This window comes from Electrophorus electricus, chromosome 8 (assembly GCF_013358815.1).
Source record: "Electrophorus electricus isolate fEleEle1 chromosome 8, fEleEle1.pri, whole genome shotgun sequence".
NCBI lineage: Eukaryota > Metazoa > Chordata > Actinopteri > Gymnotiformes > Gymnotidae > Electrophorus > Electrophorus electricus.
In genome coordinates this window covers 749,159-769,158 of record NC_049542.1, presented here as the reverse complement: position 1 = coordinate 769,158, position 20,000 = coordinate 749,159, and the positions used below count along the sequence as shown (strand labels likewise).

General features: G+C 38.8%; 2 protein-coding genes across 4 annotated transcripts in view; one reads left to right on the top strand and one right to left on the bottom strand.

Annotated features, from left to right (window-relative positions):
- The window catches only part of LOC118241808 (laminin subunit alpha-2-like), an 8,300-nt gene extending 7,222 nt beyond the window's left edge, over positions 1 to 1,078 (top strand). For both annotated transcript variants that reach the window (XM_035529025.1, XM_035529026.1), the window contains 2 exons: positions 1 to 3; positions 428 to 1,078. The exon at positions 1 to 3 is cut by the window's left edge and continues 220 nt beyond it. In XM_035529025.1, the coding sequence (XP_035384918.1) occupies positions 1 to 3; positions 428 to 582 (158 nt within the window). In that variant the 3' untranslated portion in view covers positions 583 to 1,078. The remainder of the gene's footprint in view (positions 4 to 427) is intronic.
- Positions 1,079 to 10,906: 9,828 nt separating this feature from the next.
- Positions 10,907 to 20,000, bottom strand: part of LOC118241806 (tripartite motif-containing protein 16-like) — an 11,015-nt gene continuing 1,921 nt past the window's right edge. The window contains exons 2-7 of one of the 2 annotated variants that reach the window (XM_035529005.1): positions 14,045 to 14,639; positions 13,559 to 13,654; positions 13,114 to 13,347; positions 12,799 to 12,958; positions 11,710 to 11,766; positions 10,907 to 11,433 (exon numbers count right to left, since the gene is read on the bottom strand). In XM_035529005.1, coding sequence (XP_035384898.1) covers positions 10,907 to 11,433; positions 11,710 to 11,766; positions 12,799 to 12,958; positions 13,114 to 13,347; positions 13,559 to 13,654; positions 14,045 to 14,639 — 1,669 coding nt within the window. Of the gene's footprint in view, positions 11,434 to 11,709; positions 11,767 to 12,798; positions 12,959 to 13,113; positions 13,348 to 13,558; positions 13,655 to 14,026; positions 14,640 to 20,000 lie in introns of those variants that run through there. The other variant, XM_035529006.1, reaches the window with a different exon arrangement.

Sequence of the window (20,000 nt, the reverse complement as noted above, 5' to 3'; positions counted from 1 at the left end):
CCGGTACGCCAGTCAAACCGTTGCCATAGTAACACTGTAGTAAAACACGACAGCCGTGGTTACATTTAATTGGGTCCGTCATGTGAAAGATTTGGTGTTACTTTATCCGTGATGCTCCTGCAGACAGCAGCATCCAGGTGTGGTTACCTCCACCAGGTGTGATAAACCTCCACCTTTAGAGATGAGTGAAAATGATGAGAAACTGGGAGAGTTATGGGAAGAGCTCTATTGCCCCATTACACCTGCTTTCTGTCTATATATGCAGTAGAAAAGGGTAGAAAATAGGTCTGAAATGCTGGGAAAATAGAGAGATTTGTGTATGCGCTCTATAAATGTGCAGCAAAAAAGATCTTTACATTCGGTCGCTTTCTCTCTCTCTCTCTGGTGTGTGTGTGTGTGTGTGTGTGCGTGTGTGTGTGTGTTACAGAGGGCTTAAAGCAGTTTGGCCTGACCATCAGCACCTCGTTTAAAGGCTGTATGAGGAACGTGAAACTCACTAAAGCAGGAAAGGTCCTGGAGGTTCAGCTGAACAAAGCACTGGACCTCAAAGGAGTCCAGCCTCTCACCTGTCCCACTGTATAGTTACACACACACACATCACACACATCAGTGCACATACACAGACACACACACACACACACACACTCACACACACATTGACATATACACATACATAGACGCACACACGTATATAAAGTCTCACATATCTTGTTAATTCAATATCATATGTGATGTTCTGGTGACATGACTATGAATCGAAAAAAAGAATCAAATGAAGACCCTTACCAAAGATTCATTTTGAATGTCCTCGCTGATATCCATCACCACAGCAACAAAAGTGGCATGGCCCTCCTCTTCTGTTGGCTCAGTGGGCTAACCAGCAACAGGAAGAAGTGATGTGTGTAAGCGGACTGTTGGAGAGACTCTGTCACCTTTAGGTCCGACTCCAGTCACGGATGGTACCATATACCTCCATCGCTGTTTCAAACATACGTCCATTCCTGGGTTGCAATTAGATTAATTAAATAATTACACACATTTAATGCACCCCTAAAATAAAATGTTTATTTAACCTTGACGTTTTGTGATCATTAGGTGGTTAACAAACTAATTCTGACATTTTTGCTTATCTGAAACACAAAGTCCTATGGCTTTGACACCATGAACTCAAGCCAATTAAAAATAAATGACTAAATAAATAAGACGGCGTTTACACGTGTTGAAAGCTGCGAATGTCCAAGGTCAAATAGTACATCACACACATTTAAGGAAGAACATTTAAGTTTGCCAACCCTGACACCATTATCATGGCACACCAACCAGTCTGCCATTCCGGAGCTGGGTAAGTGTTTCCTCTGTTACGTCACACCGGATACGTGTTTATGAACCCAATCCGGGCTCCCATCCAATGTCTTAATGCTGTGATCACGTCACATGCCTGAAGACGCTCCCATTTCTCACCAAGGCATCGTTAGCAAAACAAAAATGGCAGTTGTGAGGTCTGTTATTGTTTAGCAGTTGGCAAATAATATTTCCTTCTCCAGCTGGTTGCCACTGTTGGGCACCTGAACAAGACCCTTAACCCTCAATTACTCAAGTTGTACTCAGTCATGAATGTAAGTAGCTAAATGCCGTAAAATGGAAATTAACGTGGTTTGTACTAAATGTACTAAAATAACGCCCTGGGAACACCAAACTCCTCCCACAAACTTCCTCTCACTGCTCATAAGTACTCTCTATTGATGAAATGACGAACCTGTGATACAACAGGAAAGTGGTCCTTTTTAATCAAGTTTTTTTCCTCTACCCATTTAAACTTATTATAAAGAAAAAGTATAACACAGCTTACTGCACTATTACCGTACTTAGTATTGGTGTTCACAGTAAGCTTTTTTTTTTTTTTTAATGCAAAGGTGAAAAGAGAAATTAACAATGATTGTACTGACATGTAAATGAGTGCAGAAATGACGTACACCGTGTTCCGCCTGAAAACATTCACAGGCCCCGGCAGGCGGAAGTGAGCTGTGTAGAGTTTAGAGCAAAGTCCAGCCCTTCACTGAGCCGTTCACTGAGTGTTGAAACAAGCATGGAGTGGTTGAAGTAGGATGAAAACAGGAGACATGTGACCAGACTTAAGCGGGGAAGCCTGTTTCTTCCATAAATATCATGGATGTAACACCATTTAGCCAGAATTAAGCTTAACTAGTGTAGCCATTCTGCTGATCTTAGCTCAAAATTATATTAATCATACAGGCTTATTCTAGCAATACAGACATACGTTTCATGCATGTATAATGCATTTACACGTCAGTTATAAAATACTGTAATAAAATGCTCTCAGTGTTGACTGAACTAAAAATAATCGATTAAAAATCATAAGCGCAACATTTAGTTGTATTCCGTAAATCATGGATTTCCACCAGCGCTGAATGAAATGTGAGCTTTGATAGCTGGGACGTCCGTCGTTTGCTGGGTGGTCGTCATTGGTTACGACCAATATTAGTAAGTTCATACCGAAACTGAAAGTGAACCCCAAGATGAAGAGCCTCATATTCGTCTGCTGTACAGGCCTGATAGCTTTCCCGTACGGCTGCAGTTCATGTAAGACCGCGATTTACCCAAATATGTTCAATCAACCGTCTCGCCGTTTGTCCGTTTAAATAAATCCCTTCAGTGAACCACCTGCTACCCAAAGTTTGTGTCGAGCTCTGGGAGACTTCGGACTCTTATCAGGGCGACTTGTTTACATTCGGCCGTAAAAACCCGCCTACGCGTGACATTTGAATTTGGCGTTTAACGTGAAATTCAGGTCGCTGTCAGAAATACAGAACCGGAGGGTCTGAATGAACGTGGAGTGGCATTAAAGGGCATTAAAGGGCATTACCGCAGCCTCACGGACAGAACGAAATAACGCAGGAAGCTGCGCTGTAAATGCGCAGGGTAACAGAAGAAAATCGCCAGTTAAGATGGTGTCAGACTACTGTATGAATTTCATGGCATGGAAATAACTCATTTAATTAAATTTTGAACGGTCTAGAATCTCCATGATATAAAGAATGTGTACGCTTTGATTATATCTATTAAAAATTATTCTGACTCATGAAATTTCTAATAGTTAATATTTAGTATGATGTGGTGGAACAGGTGTTTTCGTGTCCCCACGCATAAGGTATACATTTTTACATGAATTCATAAATGATTTTGGGTGACTGTGGTTAAGAAATGTCCCATAGTTTCTGCACACGACTAGTTGTATTTCATTAGTGTAACTTTGTGCAACCTTTAATCACGGGTTTTGGTGCTGTAATTTAATTACTTCATTGCTGTTTTGTTTTTTGTATGTTTCTACTGTCTCTCTATGTCAATAATCAATAAGTCACTAAAATCTTAAAGAAAACTTTCAAATCTTAAAAATTCTGTTGAAATGATGGAAAATAAGATCTGAGTCTTCTCCCCATTTTCATTCAGTCTATTAAGAAATCAGCAAAGCAAGTCAGTCCGTTCAGTAGCTGTTAAAGTTCAAAGTTGAAGAACGCCCGGTCAGTACCTAACATCCAATATAATTACATTACATCGATACAACACGTTTACACAGATATAGCACCATTGTATCTAATATTACACAAATATAACATCGAGTGTTTAGGTATAACTATATTGTTATATAACATATTAACATATGTTATATCAGTGCCATGTCCATTCAGCGGGTCTGTGGTTTGGTTGTGGTGGCATTGCACTTCACACAGAGCCACAGCACTTCTCTTATTCTTGCCCACATTTGCAGAAACACACACACCATCATTATGTAATGGCATTCTATACATTATCGTGATACACAAAGAGGCCTAGTGCTTTATGAAAGTTTTGGCGTAGCTTCTTATATTTATATAATATATAATATTTATATAATGTATAATATTTTCAATTCAATTAAACTGATACCCCAGTTGTTAACTTCACACAATGTAGAAAATCTTTAATTTGTAGTCAATTTATCAAGTGTGGAATATTACTTGCCAGTTGCTAAAAGGTAAAAAAAAATATGAAATCAAAACAACTTTTTTTATGCTGTAAATATGCTGGATATGGTATTGTGTTTCTATTTGATATGTGTTTAGTTATTTTTTATATTATTTTTCTATTAGATGATCCAGTGTATTTGATCCATTTGTTTCACAGAGTTAATGAGCGAGTTATGGAACTGCCATGCAGTGCACCACTTGTTTAAATTCAGCTGTTGTGTGCAGTGTGGTTTCTCTTTGACGTGTTTATACCCACAAGTGGCACGCGTGTCCTAGGTGAAGTTATTCAGCAGATGACAGAGGGAAGGTTTTTAAAGAATCACACGAAGAATTATTAAAGGAATTGAGGTTGTCATGTTTTGAGTTCCTCTGAGGTCACAGTATTTTGAGTTCACGGACCCAGAGTGCCACCCAGTGACTGTAGCGAGATATGTCATATAATCTAACTGAACTGTGTGTTCATAGCAGCAGGTTCATTGTATGCAGTTATTAATTAATAAGTTGTGACATTCTAAGCTTAAAGAAAATGAGAAATGGTGTCTTAGACATGGACATGCACAAGTGAATTTGTGTGGTAATAACGTTCTACTTAAGTGTGAAAATCTATGAAAATCTGGCCTATCTGGCTTTATGTATTAAGTTATTATATGGAATGTGTAACTGTTTTCCTTTGTGTTTTTATATTTGTAATCAGCTAAAATAAAATGACTGGAAGAAATCTGAACCCTTCTAGAGTGAGAAAAAGGAAATCAGTATTCATGACTTAGAAGTGAATGAGTTCGTTAGACCGACTCCCTTGTTAACACCCCTACAGAGATTTGGATAAAATCCGGATGCAGTAAGACTTTGGGAGGTTTTTCCTGGGCTTTTCTTAGAAGAGGTTGACATTTAGGAAAGTATAGGAAAAGTTGGGGTTTTTTTCAGTCCAGAACCTCTCGCAAAAAGAACTCGGGTCTTAGAACTTCATTTTATTTGTTAATTTGTCCATCTGTCATCTTTTGGACAATAGTAGTGCGAATGTAGTGCAATGGCTGAAACGTATGTAGAGTTCTAGTTAAGCTGTCATTAACAAACATAAAGAGCTCACACATATGGGACTACATGAACTGATGTAAAATAATTGTCATGAACAATCGTTTATATTCCAAGTCTAATACTTGGATATGTCCCTGTATAATTTAATGAACATTAAATGAGCAGAAAGGTTTTTTTTACATTGTGGAAATGGCGGCTTCTACCTTTGGATCATTTTAATCTTTGCTGGCACTCCAGGTCAGAGCACAGTTATCGATACAGTTTATCTTAAAGTACTCATAATTGATGATTATTGACAAAAATGAAACAAAATTGGGAAATGCAAATAAAAAAGTAAGACACTGACAGTCAGTTTGCTTTGTGTTTTATTTTCTGTATTTTTTAGCAGTCAAAGGATATGCATATTCTCCAAGACAGACAAAGGGAAATAAGATATAGCCTTTAATGCTCCAGAGGGGAAATTCAGATGTTACTCCAGTACAACATTTACATGATGTGGTAAAATAGTAAAAATATAGTACAAAAATAGTATGGAAAATGCATAATATAGTATAAAATGAGATATAGTAGTACAATATACAGTATAGTACAGAAGTGTGGAATATTACTTGCCAGTTGCTAAAAGGTAAGAAAAATATGAAATTTCTTAAACAATTTTTTAAAAGTATCTTACGGTGTAACACACAATGCATGACTGATTCCTAAAGACTGAGAAAGAACAAGAAAACACTTTAAGCGACTAGCTATCAAATCCTTATAGCATATGACATGTATTCTTTGGGGATGAGTGGGGAACCCGAAGACAGAAGGTTTAGCTCTATCTTAATCCCGACAGTCTGACTTGTCGTAGTCCTCCATCTTGAAGCGTTCACTTAATAACATGTAGGAATCACTGACAGATAAACCTTCACTTCTTAAAATTAGCTACCTTTTTTTAAATACACTTTTATACACTTTTCCTTCATTTTTTACATATTCCATCATGTCCAAATTATTACCATTATGCAATTTGATATTCAATACTTATACCAGGTAGAGTTTGGTTCCATTATATTCAAACAAGGGACGTCTCTTTAAAAAAAATAAAAAGATCTCATATGCCCTCCTAATATTGATAACACTGTTTCTTGTACCACTTGGTACCCTTTTGCTAAAACAAACCAGAATAATCCACTTTGGTCCTGTTCAGCTCTCTGCGCTGTGTCTTCAGATACCCACAGAAACATGATAAATCTTCATGCTTTCAAATACACTGTTGTACGACTCTAAACTGATACAGAAGCCCTCAAAACACACTACACTGAGATCACAGGTCACCTTAGGAGAACACCGGATAATATTTTGATCACTACTTTAACTTTCCTTTACCCAAAACATTTTATTACTCACTCACTCAATTACTCACTCACTGTAATATAGTATAAAATAAGATGTGTAACCTCTCCCTAAAGGCGCCCCAATGAAACGATAATTTAGGGAATGCACAGCTCAGAAATGACGTGTTAGCTCAATGTAAGTTAGTGTATACCCTCCAAAAATGTGTCTAATACTACCATGTTGATAGTAATACTCCTTTTAAACCCTAAGTGGTTAATGACCCCAATGATACACCGGTTAGTAAATACCCCAAAATTACTATTTTTATTTACAATATACCCTGCACAAAAGAATTAAATAAGCAAAATAACAGAAAAAAAAATTACAAAATAACAGTTCGTGTTTAGTGGCTCTACCGAATTTTGTGGAGTTACTCCTTACCGTAACCACAATCAGCAGAAGAAAAAAAAAAAACTCCAACGTGCAAAGAAAATACACCAATATTAGTATTTCTCTTACCCACTGAGACCTCAATTGTAAATTAATCAATTGAATAAACACTGAAATTAGCAAATGAAATACTCAATAATAAATGGTCAAACACAGTAAATGCAAAAATGAACCAGAGCTGTGTCCATCTTAGCGTTGGGGTGTGCACACATAATTATATTATCACTTGTTGGGGCCCAAATGTTGGTGCACATTGGTAGGATGCCGGATGGATTGTACAGGAAACACAGAGCCGGTTGGTCCAACACTCCCGAGTCCATGACGTACGGAAATGAACCGTAGCGTCAGAATCAAGCAACTACTCATGTCTCCTCTCGCTTCTCAAACATCAAGTGCGATAATTTGTGCTGAAACTCCGGTCCTCCTAGTCCATCCACATGAGCAGTAGTGTGGAGATTCCAATCCTCTTTGTCGAGGAGTAGCCCGTTCAGTGGTGTAGCATGGAGTTGTGGCTAGCTCTTTAGCTGAATAAGGCTAACTCACTTCACGCTAACAAACAATACAAACAACACATACGGTGGAGAGAAGGCTATACTTTCACGATAACAAACCGTTAGACTAGAAAGCAACAGGAAAAAAGTTACAGTTTGGGCCTGTATACTGCTTATATTAAGTCTAAAAATCTAAGTTCAGGGGAAACTACCTTATTCCTTGTACTGGGGAATTTCATTTCTTTATTGCGTTTCTCAACTATTTTATGTTTTCTGTGAATGTGCAGATCACAAATAATTCCCTGACATACAATTTTTGTCATTTTGTTTTGTTTCTTGCATAGCTATACTATAGCTGAATCACCCTACATATCATCTGTACAAAGGGTTCTTTATCACTCTGCCACATAAACACCAGAGCCAAGCTCTGTAATCCCTCATCTCCTGTATCTGGGATCAGATCTGTAATCCCTCATCTCCTCTATCTGGGATCAGGTCTGTAGTCCCTCATCTCCTCTATCTGGGATCAGATCTTATTTATTTACTTAAGATGCCCTCTAGTGTTGATTTGCAATAACACAGTTTCAGTCTACTTTAACATTTATTCCGTTTTGCATGGTTGAGAACTGTTTTGAAAAATGTAACTTTTTAAAATTACATTTTGTTGGCCATTGTAAGATTATATTCACTGAAACTGAGTCTGCGGGTTGTATTTCAGGGTCTATTTTAAACCTCTTTAGTCATTTGATTTTTGTGTTTGGGGTCAGCCAGAGGAGGATGGGCCCCATCTTTGAGTCTTGGTTCCTCTCAGGGTTTCTTCCTCGTGCTCTAGGGAGTTTTTCCTTGCTTCCTTGGCTTGCTCACTGGGGGCATGGACTCAGACATGTGTAAAACTGCTTTGTGACAACAGCTGTTGTAAAAAGAGCTGTATAAATACATTTAACTTTACATTTGGCTTTGAAATTGGCTTCAAACATACAAAAACAGTTGCTTTTTATAGATCTACTTTTGAGCATTCTGGCTAATGTGGCAGAAATCATTCATAATTAATTTTAAAGAAGTCCTCTTCTCATATGTTCAAAGTGGCAGGGTTCATGTGTACTCTGGCAATCAAGACAGATGAGTGAAAATAAAATTGATTGTATTGGTTGTGTTTAAGTATACCAAGTATAATGTGATCTTACATATGAGAGACATCTGTATCTTACCTGTAAATCTAAGACTTCACTGATAATGCCAAGACATTATTATGACTATTAGATTTCTTGTTTTAATTAAACACATTTGTGATATTCCTTACAGTCCTAAAGGCTACTCTGAATATGACAGACACCAGCTGGCCTTTTATATGTGTTTTGCTTTATGTAACTATATATTTTGTGGCTTGGATTTTGATTTTAGTTTCTTGTATTTAGCTTTTTTGAAATCAGTTATTTTCAGGGAGGTTTAGATCACTAATCATTCCCTCATATTCAGCAGATCATGATTGTTTCTTACAAAACTAAAACTCTCACTAAATGTGTAGTGTTTGAGTGGGTGCAGGTAATCCAGGGTCCAGTCCCCTGCTTCCATCTGAGGGTCTTTCACACTTCATTCCCCACCATGTTCCTTATCCTTCATTTTCCTATTGGACCTGTAATATGTCGGGTTTGTTTGACTGGGAGGAGCCTACATTAGCTCTGGCAGTGTTAGCTAGTTCACATACACACTGTGTAGGTTTATGTACAACGACTGTGGGAGCTGGAGGCAGTATGACATATGGTTGATGGGCTGAACACCTTTGAAGGACCTGATGTACCTAGAGGGCTTGTTTTCCATTAAAACGGGGACACACCCAGAGAGAAGGGACGGAGGACACCATGCTCACAGGAACAAGCCCAGAAAAGACACGTTCCCATACAAACCGGTGTAGCCTTTATCTATGGTAACCTGTCACTTTGTATAGGTCAGGATACTTCTTGGTCAAATGCTTTGTTAAGCTGCTGGTTGCTGTTTTGCAGTGGAGAGATTTATAACACCTTTTTCGTAGAGATTTTGTTGTATCCGTTTTCTGGCCGTCTTCATCAGTGATGTAGGCTAAATGTGGCCACACTTGGCTCCTTGAGACCGTCTTTCATTGTTGTTGTAGCCATGCTAGCTAGCGAGCTAGCGAGCTTCCCGCCTTCACACAGTCTGTGCTGCCTTCTCGCTGCTCGAGACAGCTGGAGTGTCACCCGTCCGAGTCAAATTAGCACGCGCAATTCGACTCACATGTCCAGAATACTGATTCGGTTCCTCAGGTTATATTCAGCATTGAAAGCTTCGAATGTTACAGAGTCGACTCGTTTGCTACATTGTAGTACTGAAAAAGCACCGAACCTTCGATGCCTCCTGCAGCTCTAGTGAGGGGAGTGTGGAGGGGCAAAGTGTGAACTCTGTGGTGAGAGGAGTGAAATAAAATATTGAATAAAATAAAAAACTTAATATGACAAGTGATAGCTTTTGAGGGTAATTAAATTAAATATCATTTCATGGATTTATTGCTGCTCATATCATTTATACATTGTACAATTGTTCAGTCCTACCTGTTCATGTGTTTTTAATTTATAATTAAAGTTGATTCATCAGTCCCCCTCAGTTCCTCTAGTCTGGCTTTTGAAATGTTGTGCTCAGTAACAAAATCGGCATAAACGTAAAACATTTTCATTAGTAACAGCTGTAATGTAAAGAAATTATTAGATTAAACGTAGCAGAGTAAAGGCTGTTATCCAGAGTGCCTCGATGTCTCCCTCTACTGGTCACTGATAGACATTGTCACATGAGAACGAAAGCGATAGAAGCGCTCTCGCTCTCAAAACACGCAGAATATCTGCTTGCTCTCGGACTTTGCTTAGGCAAGTTTACATTTTTATGATTTAAACATAAATATGGATAAAAATGCTACATGATTATACATTATAGTTGTAAATTAGGCTTTAGTATTTGTTTTTGTATGAGTACTTCTTCCTGTCTTAAGTTTAGGCGTCATAGTTTACTAGTAGCAAATTGATGGCCTTCATTTCCTCATAAAACACGATCTTTTACCTTAAAGAGTCCTAAACGCGGGGAGTTCCCCCTCCTGAAGAGACAAACACGGCAGCGTCTAATGAAATTCTAGTCATATTTGTACATCGTACGTTATTAAATCTCTGAACGTGAGAAGTCGCTGTAAAGTGTTTTACTATCAGGACTATATCAGGTTCTTACTGAACAGCCACATCAACGACGCTATGACTGAGAGGTTAGAGGAACTGATGATTCATATCTAGAGATCCAAGGAGAAGACTGGAATTAAAACCAGGAAAATTAATTTTGCAATTGATTTGAAACGAACCATTTAAACAGTGCTACAGAGGGTGTTTATACCCAACCTCAATATGCACTTTACACAACAGAGAGAAAATTACAAATGAATAGAACAAAGATAGTGTTCATAGTCTTAGGTTTTAGAAATAAAACTAAAGTAATAGACATTAAATGGCACTTGTGATAATGTACTGTAGATACAGACTAAAACTGATCTGACTCATAATTAAATCAACTTACTTAGAATAGTAAAATATCCAAACATTATTTTATATCACATAACCTCACAGTTGATCCTCCATAGACCCAGAACCCAGCATAGAGAGGCTGAGTGAATGTGGTGTGGATTGTGTGTAGGAGGGTCATTGTGCCAGAGACTCTGTAGAAGGACAGAGTTCCTGCACTGTGATCCACATACACTCCTATTCTGGAGGACGGTGGGTCTGAAATCGCAGTCCTAATATTGTTGTGCCAGAAAGTGAGAGTAGAAGAACACGCCAGACTCCAGGACTGAGTGTTGTGTCCAAACCCACAATCCTTACCCCGTCCTTTCCTGCTGATATCTTTATATGAGACTGATATGAACACCCCTCCCACACTGCTCCACTCAACCTCCCAGTAACAGCATCTACACACACTCTCCTTACACAACACCTGAGTCCAGAAGTCAAATCTCTCTGGATGATCAGAGTATGGCTGGACTCTCATACTATTTGTCACCACTCTGTTCCTCTCAGACAGAATGAGGCGACGGTGTGCTGTGTTGGGATCCAGAGTCATCTGACAGAAATCTAAAAAAGAGCATTTTAGGTTTAATTTACAAAATGTATTAATTTATATTAATTTCAGTAAAGATACATTTGTCTGTTGGTTACTGTTTTCATACATTTCCGTATGAAATATTTAAAGATTATACTGTGCTAGTTACTATGGTAGCAACAGCAGATTCATACTGAAATCAGCTAAATGTGTTTCTCTCTGTTTGTTTGTTTGTGTGTGTGTGTGTGTGTGTGTGTGTGTGTGTGTGTGTGTGTGTGTGTGTGTGTGTGTGTGTGTGTGTGTGTTACATTTCAGGAAATCTTCTCTGGTCTTTGGCTCTGGTGGTAACATCTGAACTGCTGCAGCTGTGGAGAAACAGAATCAAAATATCCAACAGAATGAATGAATGAATGAATGAGGCCCAAATGCTCCATTCAGAACCAGATCAGACTAACAGTGGGATTATATGTGGATTATTTATTTAAAAACAAAACATTCCTGAATCTTACTGTGAATAACAGACTTTGGCAAAGTTCAGTCAGTTTATTCAGGAAGATTATTTGTCTTCATTTGTGTCTCAGTTATTCTCTCTTCTTTCCCTCAACCCCCCCCCCCCCCCCCCCCCCCCCCCCCCCCCCCCCCCGCCGCCATGTGTGTTTGTGTGGTGTGTGTGTCTGTGTGTGTCTGTGTGTGTGTGTTATTAATTTCATGACTGGTTACAGTAGGTTAAGTAGGTTACAGACACAGTCAGTTATATTCCTAAACGTTTAATTACTATGTGAAAATAAAATTATCTACATTTTGTTTTTTATACTTTATAAATTTACTATCCAAAAGCCCAGTGGTATATTTGTTTTTTCACACACGTGCACACACACACACACACACACACACACACATACACGCAAACAAAACAAACCCACACCCTACACAAATCTTCATTCTCTCTCCTGTTTGTTTCTATATATGGGTGAGGTTTAATGGGGTTTTTTGTTGTTTATTTAATAGAAGAATCAGTTTCAAACTATTATCACACAAATGTGTGTGATTATTGCTGCCAGTTTATATTTTATACATTACAGATTATAGCTGTTTCACCTGCCTGTAGTGACAATCCCCATCACATCAGCCTCCCTCCTTCAGGGGGTGATGGTCTCTGTCACCACACTGCCTTCCCCTTTGGGGAGAGCACACCTCCACTACACCCCTTCCATGGGTCCTAAACACTCATGCCCTTCATCATCCAGGGTCATGCCCCTGTCCCTCACCAGGGTTCACACACTGGGCTTTATACCATCCCCCTAACAGCAGAGGGTGGGTCCTTAACCATGATTCACTCCTGATGGTCTCTACAGCACCATCCCACTTCTGACACCACGTTCTGTTGTTTCTCTTACCATGTGGAGAGATTTTGTTGAATTCCTCTTTGCAGAATGTCTCTATTCGCTCCTTCAGATCAGAGAGAGATTTCTTCACTCCATCAAATGAGAGATGTTGATGGATAGAAATGCTGTATGAGTCCACAGATCCAGAAGAGACACAGAGAGATGGGAAACTCTGCAGAGAACATCATCATAGACAAGAATGAATGAATGAGTACACTATATAATTTCAAGCATTTTTTATTGCATTTTTAATAAACTTTTGTTAAGGGTCATTATTTAAACTTGATGAGGAGCAGGTTCCTCTGTAGCTGAGACAGAGTTTGTTACCTGGAGGAAATGGATGGGATCCTCTGTGTGGGAGAGCTGCTCCAGCTCAGTGTCTCTCTTCTTAAGATCAGCAATCTCCTGCTCCAGTTGATCCAGCAGTCCTTCAGCTCGACTCAGTTCAGCCTTCTCCTGATCTCTGATCAGCTCTCTCACCTCACAGCGTTTTTTCTCAATGGAGCGGATCAGCTCAGTAAAGATCCTCTCACTGTCCTCCACTGCTTCCTGTGCAGAGCGCTGTTAGCAGACACACAGACAAGATGGAGGTCCATTTAAAGCTGAACTATCATCCACTCTCTCACTGTGACCCTGGATGACTTACAGTGCACATTGTGGTTGTGTAGGATCCCAAAGTGTCCCAACACTGGTCTCCTCACTGGCTGACTGGAGGAGAGGCCTGACTGAGCTCTGAAATAGCTGCTCCAGCAGCTCTCTGCTCAGTACTCACCTTAAGAGTGTCCACAGCCTGCTTCAGCTCCTGGACCTTCTTCTCTTTCTCCTGGATTCTCTGCTGGTGTTTCCTCTGCTCCTCCTGTAGCTCAGTCTGGGGGTGAATACATTATGTTCAGCTGTTTGTAAATGATGAGCTATGAGGTTGAACATTAATGTCAGGTAAGGAGATAAAGTTCACTCTTATGCCACAGAGATTAGAGACTGTCATGTGTTACACTGAAAGTATAAATGCATCAAGATGGGTGTTGGCTGTTCTAATGTTCACTGACTGATCTGTTCTGTTTATTACTAAAGACTAGTGATGCCTAATTTTATTTGCCACTACCTTGTTTAAAAAACCTTCAATTTTAATAAGTAATTTCCAAATATTTCCTATAACAACTGAAATGAGCAATTAGCTTCTTTAATGAAGAAATGCAAGTAATTCTACACAGGAAACAGAATTATCATGAACTGTTTCTACAAGATTTCTTGTTCTCACCTGTTTCTTATTTCTTTCTGCTGCAACTGACACTGTATCATGACCTTTGTGTTCATCCATCATACACAAATAACAAATTAAGCTTTTATCAGTACGACAGAAGATCTCAGCCAGTTTAGCATGTTCAGAGCAGATCTTCTCTTGTAGTCTTAAGGAGGCTTTAACCAGCGTGTGTTTCTTAAAGGCAGGAGACTGATAATGAGGTCTGATATGAGTTTCACAGAAGGAGGCCAGACACACCAAACAGGACTTGATGGCTTTGTGTTTTTTCCCAGTGCAGGAATCACACTCCACATCTCCAGGTCCAGCGTAACAGTGAACAGGAGAAGCAGCTTGGAATTCTGTCTTCTTCAGTTTCTCCACCATTTCAGCCAGCATGTAGTTTGTGTGTAGAACAGGTCTCGGAGTGAAAGTCTCTCTGCACTGAGGGCAGCTGTAGACTCCCCTCTGATGATCCTGATCCCAGCAGTCATTAATACACACCATACAGAAACTGTGTCCACAGAGAATAGTCACTGGATCCTTCAGTAGATCCAGACAGACTGGACAGCTGAATTGATCCTGGTCTTCTGAAACTCTGGCCCCTGGCATTTTCCTGCACAAAAAACAATTCTTTAGTTTTGCACTGGAGCTTTGTGGGTAATGTAGTTTTCTAATGGACATTTATACCAACAGTTAGCACTTGTGCAAACTGCATGCAGCTGTGTGTGAAGGGTGTGCTGAGGACACTGATGGACAGTCAAAAGACACCAGACACGTGTGTTTAAAACAGCTGTGAGACTCCTGCTTTAATACCCAGCATATTCTAACACCCTCCTGCTATAACACTCTTTTACTGTTCTTCCATTAGAACACAGATCCACACTGAATAACACTGGATGATCAGATCATTAAACTGGCAGTAAACATCCTCAGTGAAGGTCCTCCCTACTTCACTGAGTTCCCTTCATATCCACTGTTAGGCAGGTGGGGTCCCTGCTAACAGGAGGGTAAAGCTTCCATTATTTATCTGCATTAGGCTTGTAGCTCAAGTGTCAAACTGAAGAAGTGTGTATACCAGGATTTTACCAGGATTTTCTGACTGGCAGAATTAGGCATAAGGAGAAAATGGCACATTCCATTTTTTATTTTACTTTTCATATTGCAAGGTGCCATTTATTCACCATTATCAGGTTGGGCAACGTTAGACAAGTGGGGTCCCTGCTAACAGGTGGGCTAAAGATTCCTGTATTTGTTATCTGCATTAGAATTGTAGCTCCAGTATCAAACTAGCATACGATGCTCAGAGAGATGAGATGGAGTTTTAAGGAATGAATTAAGTTATATTTCTATGGGAACTTTCAAGGAACTCAAGGTCACTTTACAATTAACATACACACACCTTTTACATCTAATCACACGCCAGTGAGAAACAGCAGCCAACTGTACACAGTGTACTCTCAACCAGAAACCTTAACCCCCTGACACACACACACACACACACTGTGTTCTCTCAAACAGAAACCTCAACCCCCCCTTGGGTTGAGGACAGAACAACATCCATCACTGGGCATGAAGACACAATCATTCACAAACACTCCCAGAAAATGATTTTATTAGAACCTAACATACATTTTTTTTTTTTTGGGGGGGGGGAGTTGGACTGTGGGAGACTGTTGGACCAGAGTTCCCAGAGTAAATCCACACAGACATGAGGAGAACATGGAAACTCCAACCAGATAGGAACTCAACCCAAGACTCTGGTGATGAGAGTTAAACATGGAATGACTGCAGTTTGATTACGCTGACTACAATAGCCGTTAAAACTCCACACTAATTGAACAGACTGGAGAGTTTAAGTAGGGAGACTGATGAGTAAAATCAGGAACAGGTGAGCTCAGTGACAGAAACCATGGTAACCACACTAGTATTCAGGTGATGAGGACCTCTAGTGGCCAAGTGGGACTATTGCTGACACAGACTTTGGAAACCAGTATTGCCTGACTGACTGGTAGGTGTAAGATAAAATGGTACATTCAATTTTTCATTGAACTTTTCATAAGGTGCCATTTACTCACCATTATCACAAGTGCCATTTAATGTCTATTTCCTTATTTTTATATCTAAAACCTAAGACTATAAACACTATCTTTGTTCTATTCATTTGTAATTTTCTCTGTGCTGTGTAAAGTGCATATTGAGGTTGGGTATAAACACCCTCTCTAGCACTGTTTAAATGGTTCATTTCAAATGAATTTCCAAATTAATTTTCCTGGTTTTGATTCCAGTCTTTTTCTTGGATCTCTAGATATAAATAATCAGTTCCTCTAACCTCTCTGTCAAAGCATCGTTGATGTGGATGTTCAGTGAGAGCCTGATATAGTCCTGATAGTAAAACACTTTACAGCGACTTCTCACGTTCAGAGATTTAATAACGTACGCTGTACAGATATGACTAGAATTTCATTAGACGTGCTACCGTGTTTGTCTCTTCAGGAGGGGGAACTCCCCGCGGTTTGGACTCTTTAAGGTAAAAGATCGTGTTTTATGAGGAAATGAAGGCTATCAATTTGCTACTAGTATACTATGACACCTAAAGTTATGATAGGAAGAAATACTCGTACAAAAACAAACACTAAAGCCTAATTTATAACTACAATGTATAGTCATGTAGCGTTTTATCCATATTCATGTTTAAATCATAAAAATGTAAACTTACCTCAGCAAAGTCTTTGAACAAGCAGGTATTCTGCGTGTTTTGAGAGCGAGAGCGCTTCTAGGACTTTCGTTCTCATATGACAGTCTCTCGGTGACCAGTAGAGGGAGACATCGAGGCACTCTGGATAACAGCCTTTACTCTGGTACGTTTACATGAACATCTTAATCTAGTAATTTCATTACATTACAGATGTTGTTAATGAAAACGTTTTGTAACCATTGTGTTACTGTGTACAACCTGTGTCGAAACTCAGACCAGAGGGATTGAGGGGGACTGATGAATTAACTTTAATTATAAATTAAAAACACACGTGTACAGTCTAACTAAATGAAAGGCATGAATACAAAGGTGTACAGTAGAACTAGATCAAGTTGTAAGGTAGGACTGAACACATGTACAATGTATAAACAATATGATCAGTAGTAAATACAAGAAACGATATTTAATTTCATTACCCTTAAAAGTTATTTTATTCAATAATATTGCATTTAATATTTTATTCTTCTCTTTTATTGACTCGGATGGGTGACGCGCGCAAACCTTTAAATTGCAAACAAAATGTGATTTTAAAAAGTTTAACTCTCAAAACAGTGCTCATCCACGCAAAAAAGAATAAATGTTACAATAGACTAAAACTGCGTTATTGCAAATCAACACAAGAGGGCAGCATAAGTAAGTAAATAAGATCTGATCCCAGATACAGGAGATGAGGGATTACAGTTTGGCCCTGGTGTTTCTGTGGCAGAGTGATAAAGAGACCTTTGTAGAGGTGATATGTAGTGTGATTCAGTTATAGTGCAGCTATGCAAGAAACAAAATGACAAAAATTGTGTATGTCAGGGAATGATTTGTGATCTACAAATTAACCATAAAATCTAAAATAGTTGACAAAAGCAATAAAGAAATTAAATTCCCCAGTGCAAGGAATAAGCTAGTTTCCTCTGAACTTAGTTTTTTAGACTTAATATACGCACGTATACAGGCCCAAACTGTAACTTTTTTCCTGTTGTCTTTCAACTCTAAAATGGTTTGTTAGCGTGAAAGTATAGCCTTCTCTCCGCTATATGCTTTGTTTGTTTTGTTTGTGTTCCGTGAAGCGAGTTAGCCTTATTCAGCTGAAGAGCTACAAGACCGTGACACACCACTACTCCTCGATCAAGAGGCCTGGATTTTCCACACTACTGCTCGTGCGGATGGACTACGAGGACCAGAGTCTCAGCACACATCATCGCACTTGCGTGCGAGGAGACGTGAGTAGTTGTTTGATTCTGACACTACGGCTCATCTCCGTATGTGTCACGGACTCGTGAGTGCTGGAACAACCGGCTCCGTGTTTCGTGTACAATCCGTCCGGCGTCCTACCAATGTGCCCCAATGTTTGGGCCCCAACGAGTGATAATACAAATACCTGTGAACACCCAAGTGCTAAGCTGGACACAGCTAAGATCTGGTTCATTTTTGGATTTATTGTGTTGACCATTTATTATTGTTTCATTTACTAATTTAATGTACTAATTTACTAATTTCAGTGTTCAAACAACTGATTAATTTACAACTGAGGCCTCCAAGGGTAAGAGAAATACTGATATTGGTGTATTTTCTTTGCGCGTTTGAGTTGTAACGCCACAAAATTCGGTAGAGCCACTGAGCACAAACTGTTATTTCACTTATTTCTTTCTTTTGTGCAGGGTATTTTTTTAAAATAAAATGTCAACTTTGGGGTATTTACTAACCTGTGTATCATTGAGGTCATTAACCGCTTAGAGTTATAACTTACACTGGGCCAACACATAATTTCTGAGATGTGCTCCACCTAAATGATCATTTCATTAGGGTGCCTTTAGGGAGGGGTTACATATATCTAATTTTATACTATATTTCACATTTTCCATACTATTATTGTACTATATTTTTTACTATTTTACCACATCATGTAAATGTTGTACTGGCGCAATCTAAATTTCCCCTCTGGAGCATTATCTTATTTCCTTTTGTGTTGGTCTGTCTTGGAGTATATGTGTATCCTTTTATTGCTAAAAAGCACAGAATATAAAACACAGAAAGCAGAGAGACTGTCAGTGTCTTACTGTTTTATTTGTGTTTGCCGATTTTGTTTGGTCAATTATTAATCCCTAAACATATACTGTTTCCATAGCTGTGCTCTGACCTGGAGCGCCCACAAAGTTAAAATGATGCAAAGGTAGAAAAAGCCATTTGCACAAACCTTCTGTTCTTTTATTATACATTAAATTATACACGGACATCTCCAAGTATTGCACGTGGAAAATAAGCCAAATCCATGTTTGACAAACACAGGTTTTTAAGATTGTTCATGAAATGTAATTGTTTTACATCAGTTCATGCCTAACACACTCCTCTGTACATTAAAGAAAACCTTTTAGACCAAAGAGGTCTGACTCAGTCCAGCATTTACAGATAGATTTGCTGGTGATGCGAACCCGTGTTTAAAAACAGAGAGAACTATTGTCCATATTTTAAACCTCCATATGTGTGAGCTCTTTGTTTGTTACTGACAGCTTAACTAGAACACTACATATGCTTCAGCCATCACAATACATTGCCACACACACACACATACACACACACACACAAACAACTCTTAATGAAGTGGTTCAGATTGTGTCTGAAAACATCTCTCCTGACTGTTCTCTGAACAAGACAGAATATAGTAAAGTAAGTCTTGTGAAAATCACAATTGAAATTGTGCACGAGAACTCTGATCTTTGTATATAACAGCAGTAATCTGTAGTTGACATTACACTCATGTACTGAATATATATATATATATATATATTTATCTTGCATATATATATTTTTCTCTATGCACCCCTGTTTCTCTTCCTCAGTTTGGACAGAGCACTCTCCACCATTTCACTGCGAGTTATACTGTGTATAACTATGTATGTGACAAATAAACAGAACTTGAACTTGATAGATGTTTGAATATATCAAATTACTAATAAATATGGGACCACTCTAATTTTACAGAAAACTGTTACTTGTCGTGACATTATTTGTTGGACTTGTTGTTGGACTGAGTTTCATACTCAGGTCACGGTCTGCTTGTGCCTCGACCGAGCCCACACTGTGTAACGTTCGGGTTCCTCATGTAATTCCAAAGTTTTCTATGGTACTACAGTGACCCAGGTGATAGTCTGAACTTTCCATTGCGACTCAGATATTAAGATATTTGTCACAATTTATAAAATATCCACAATAAATTAATGTTGAATCACA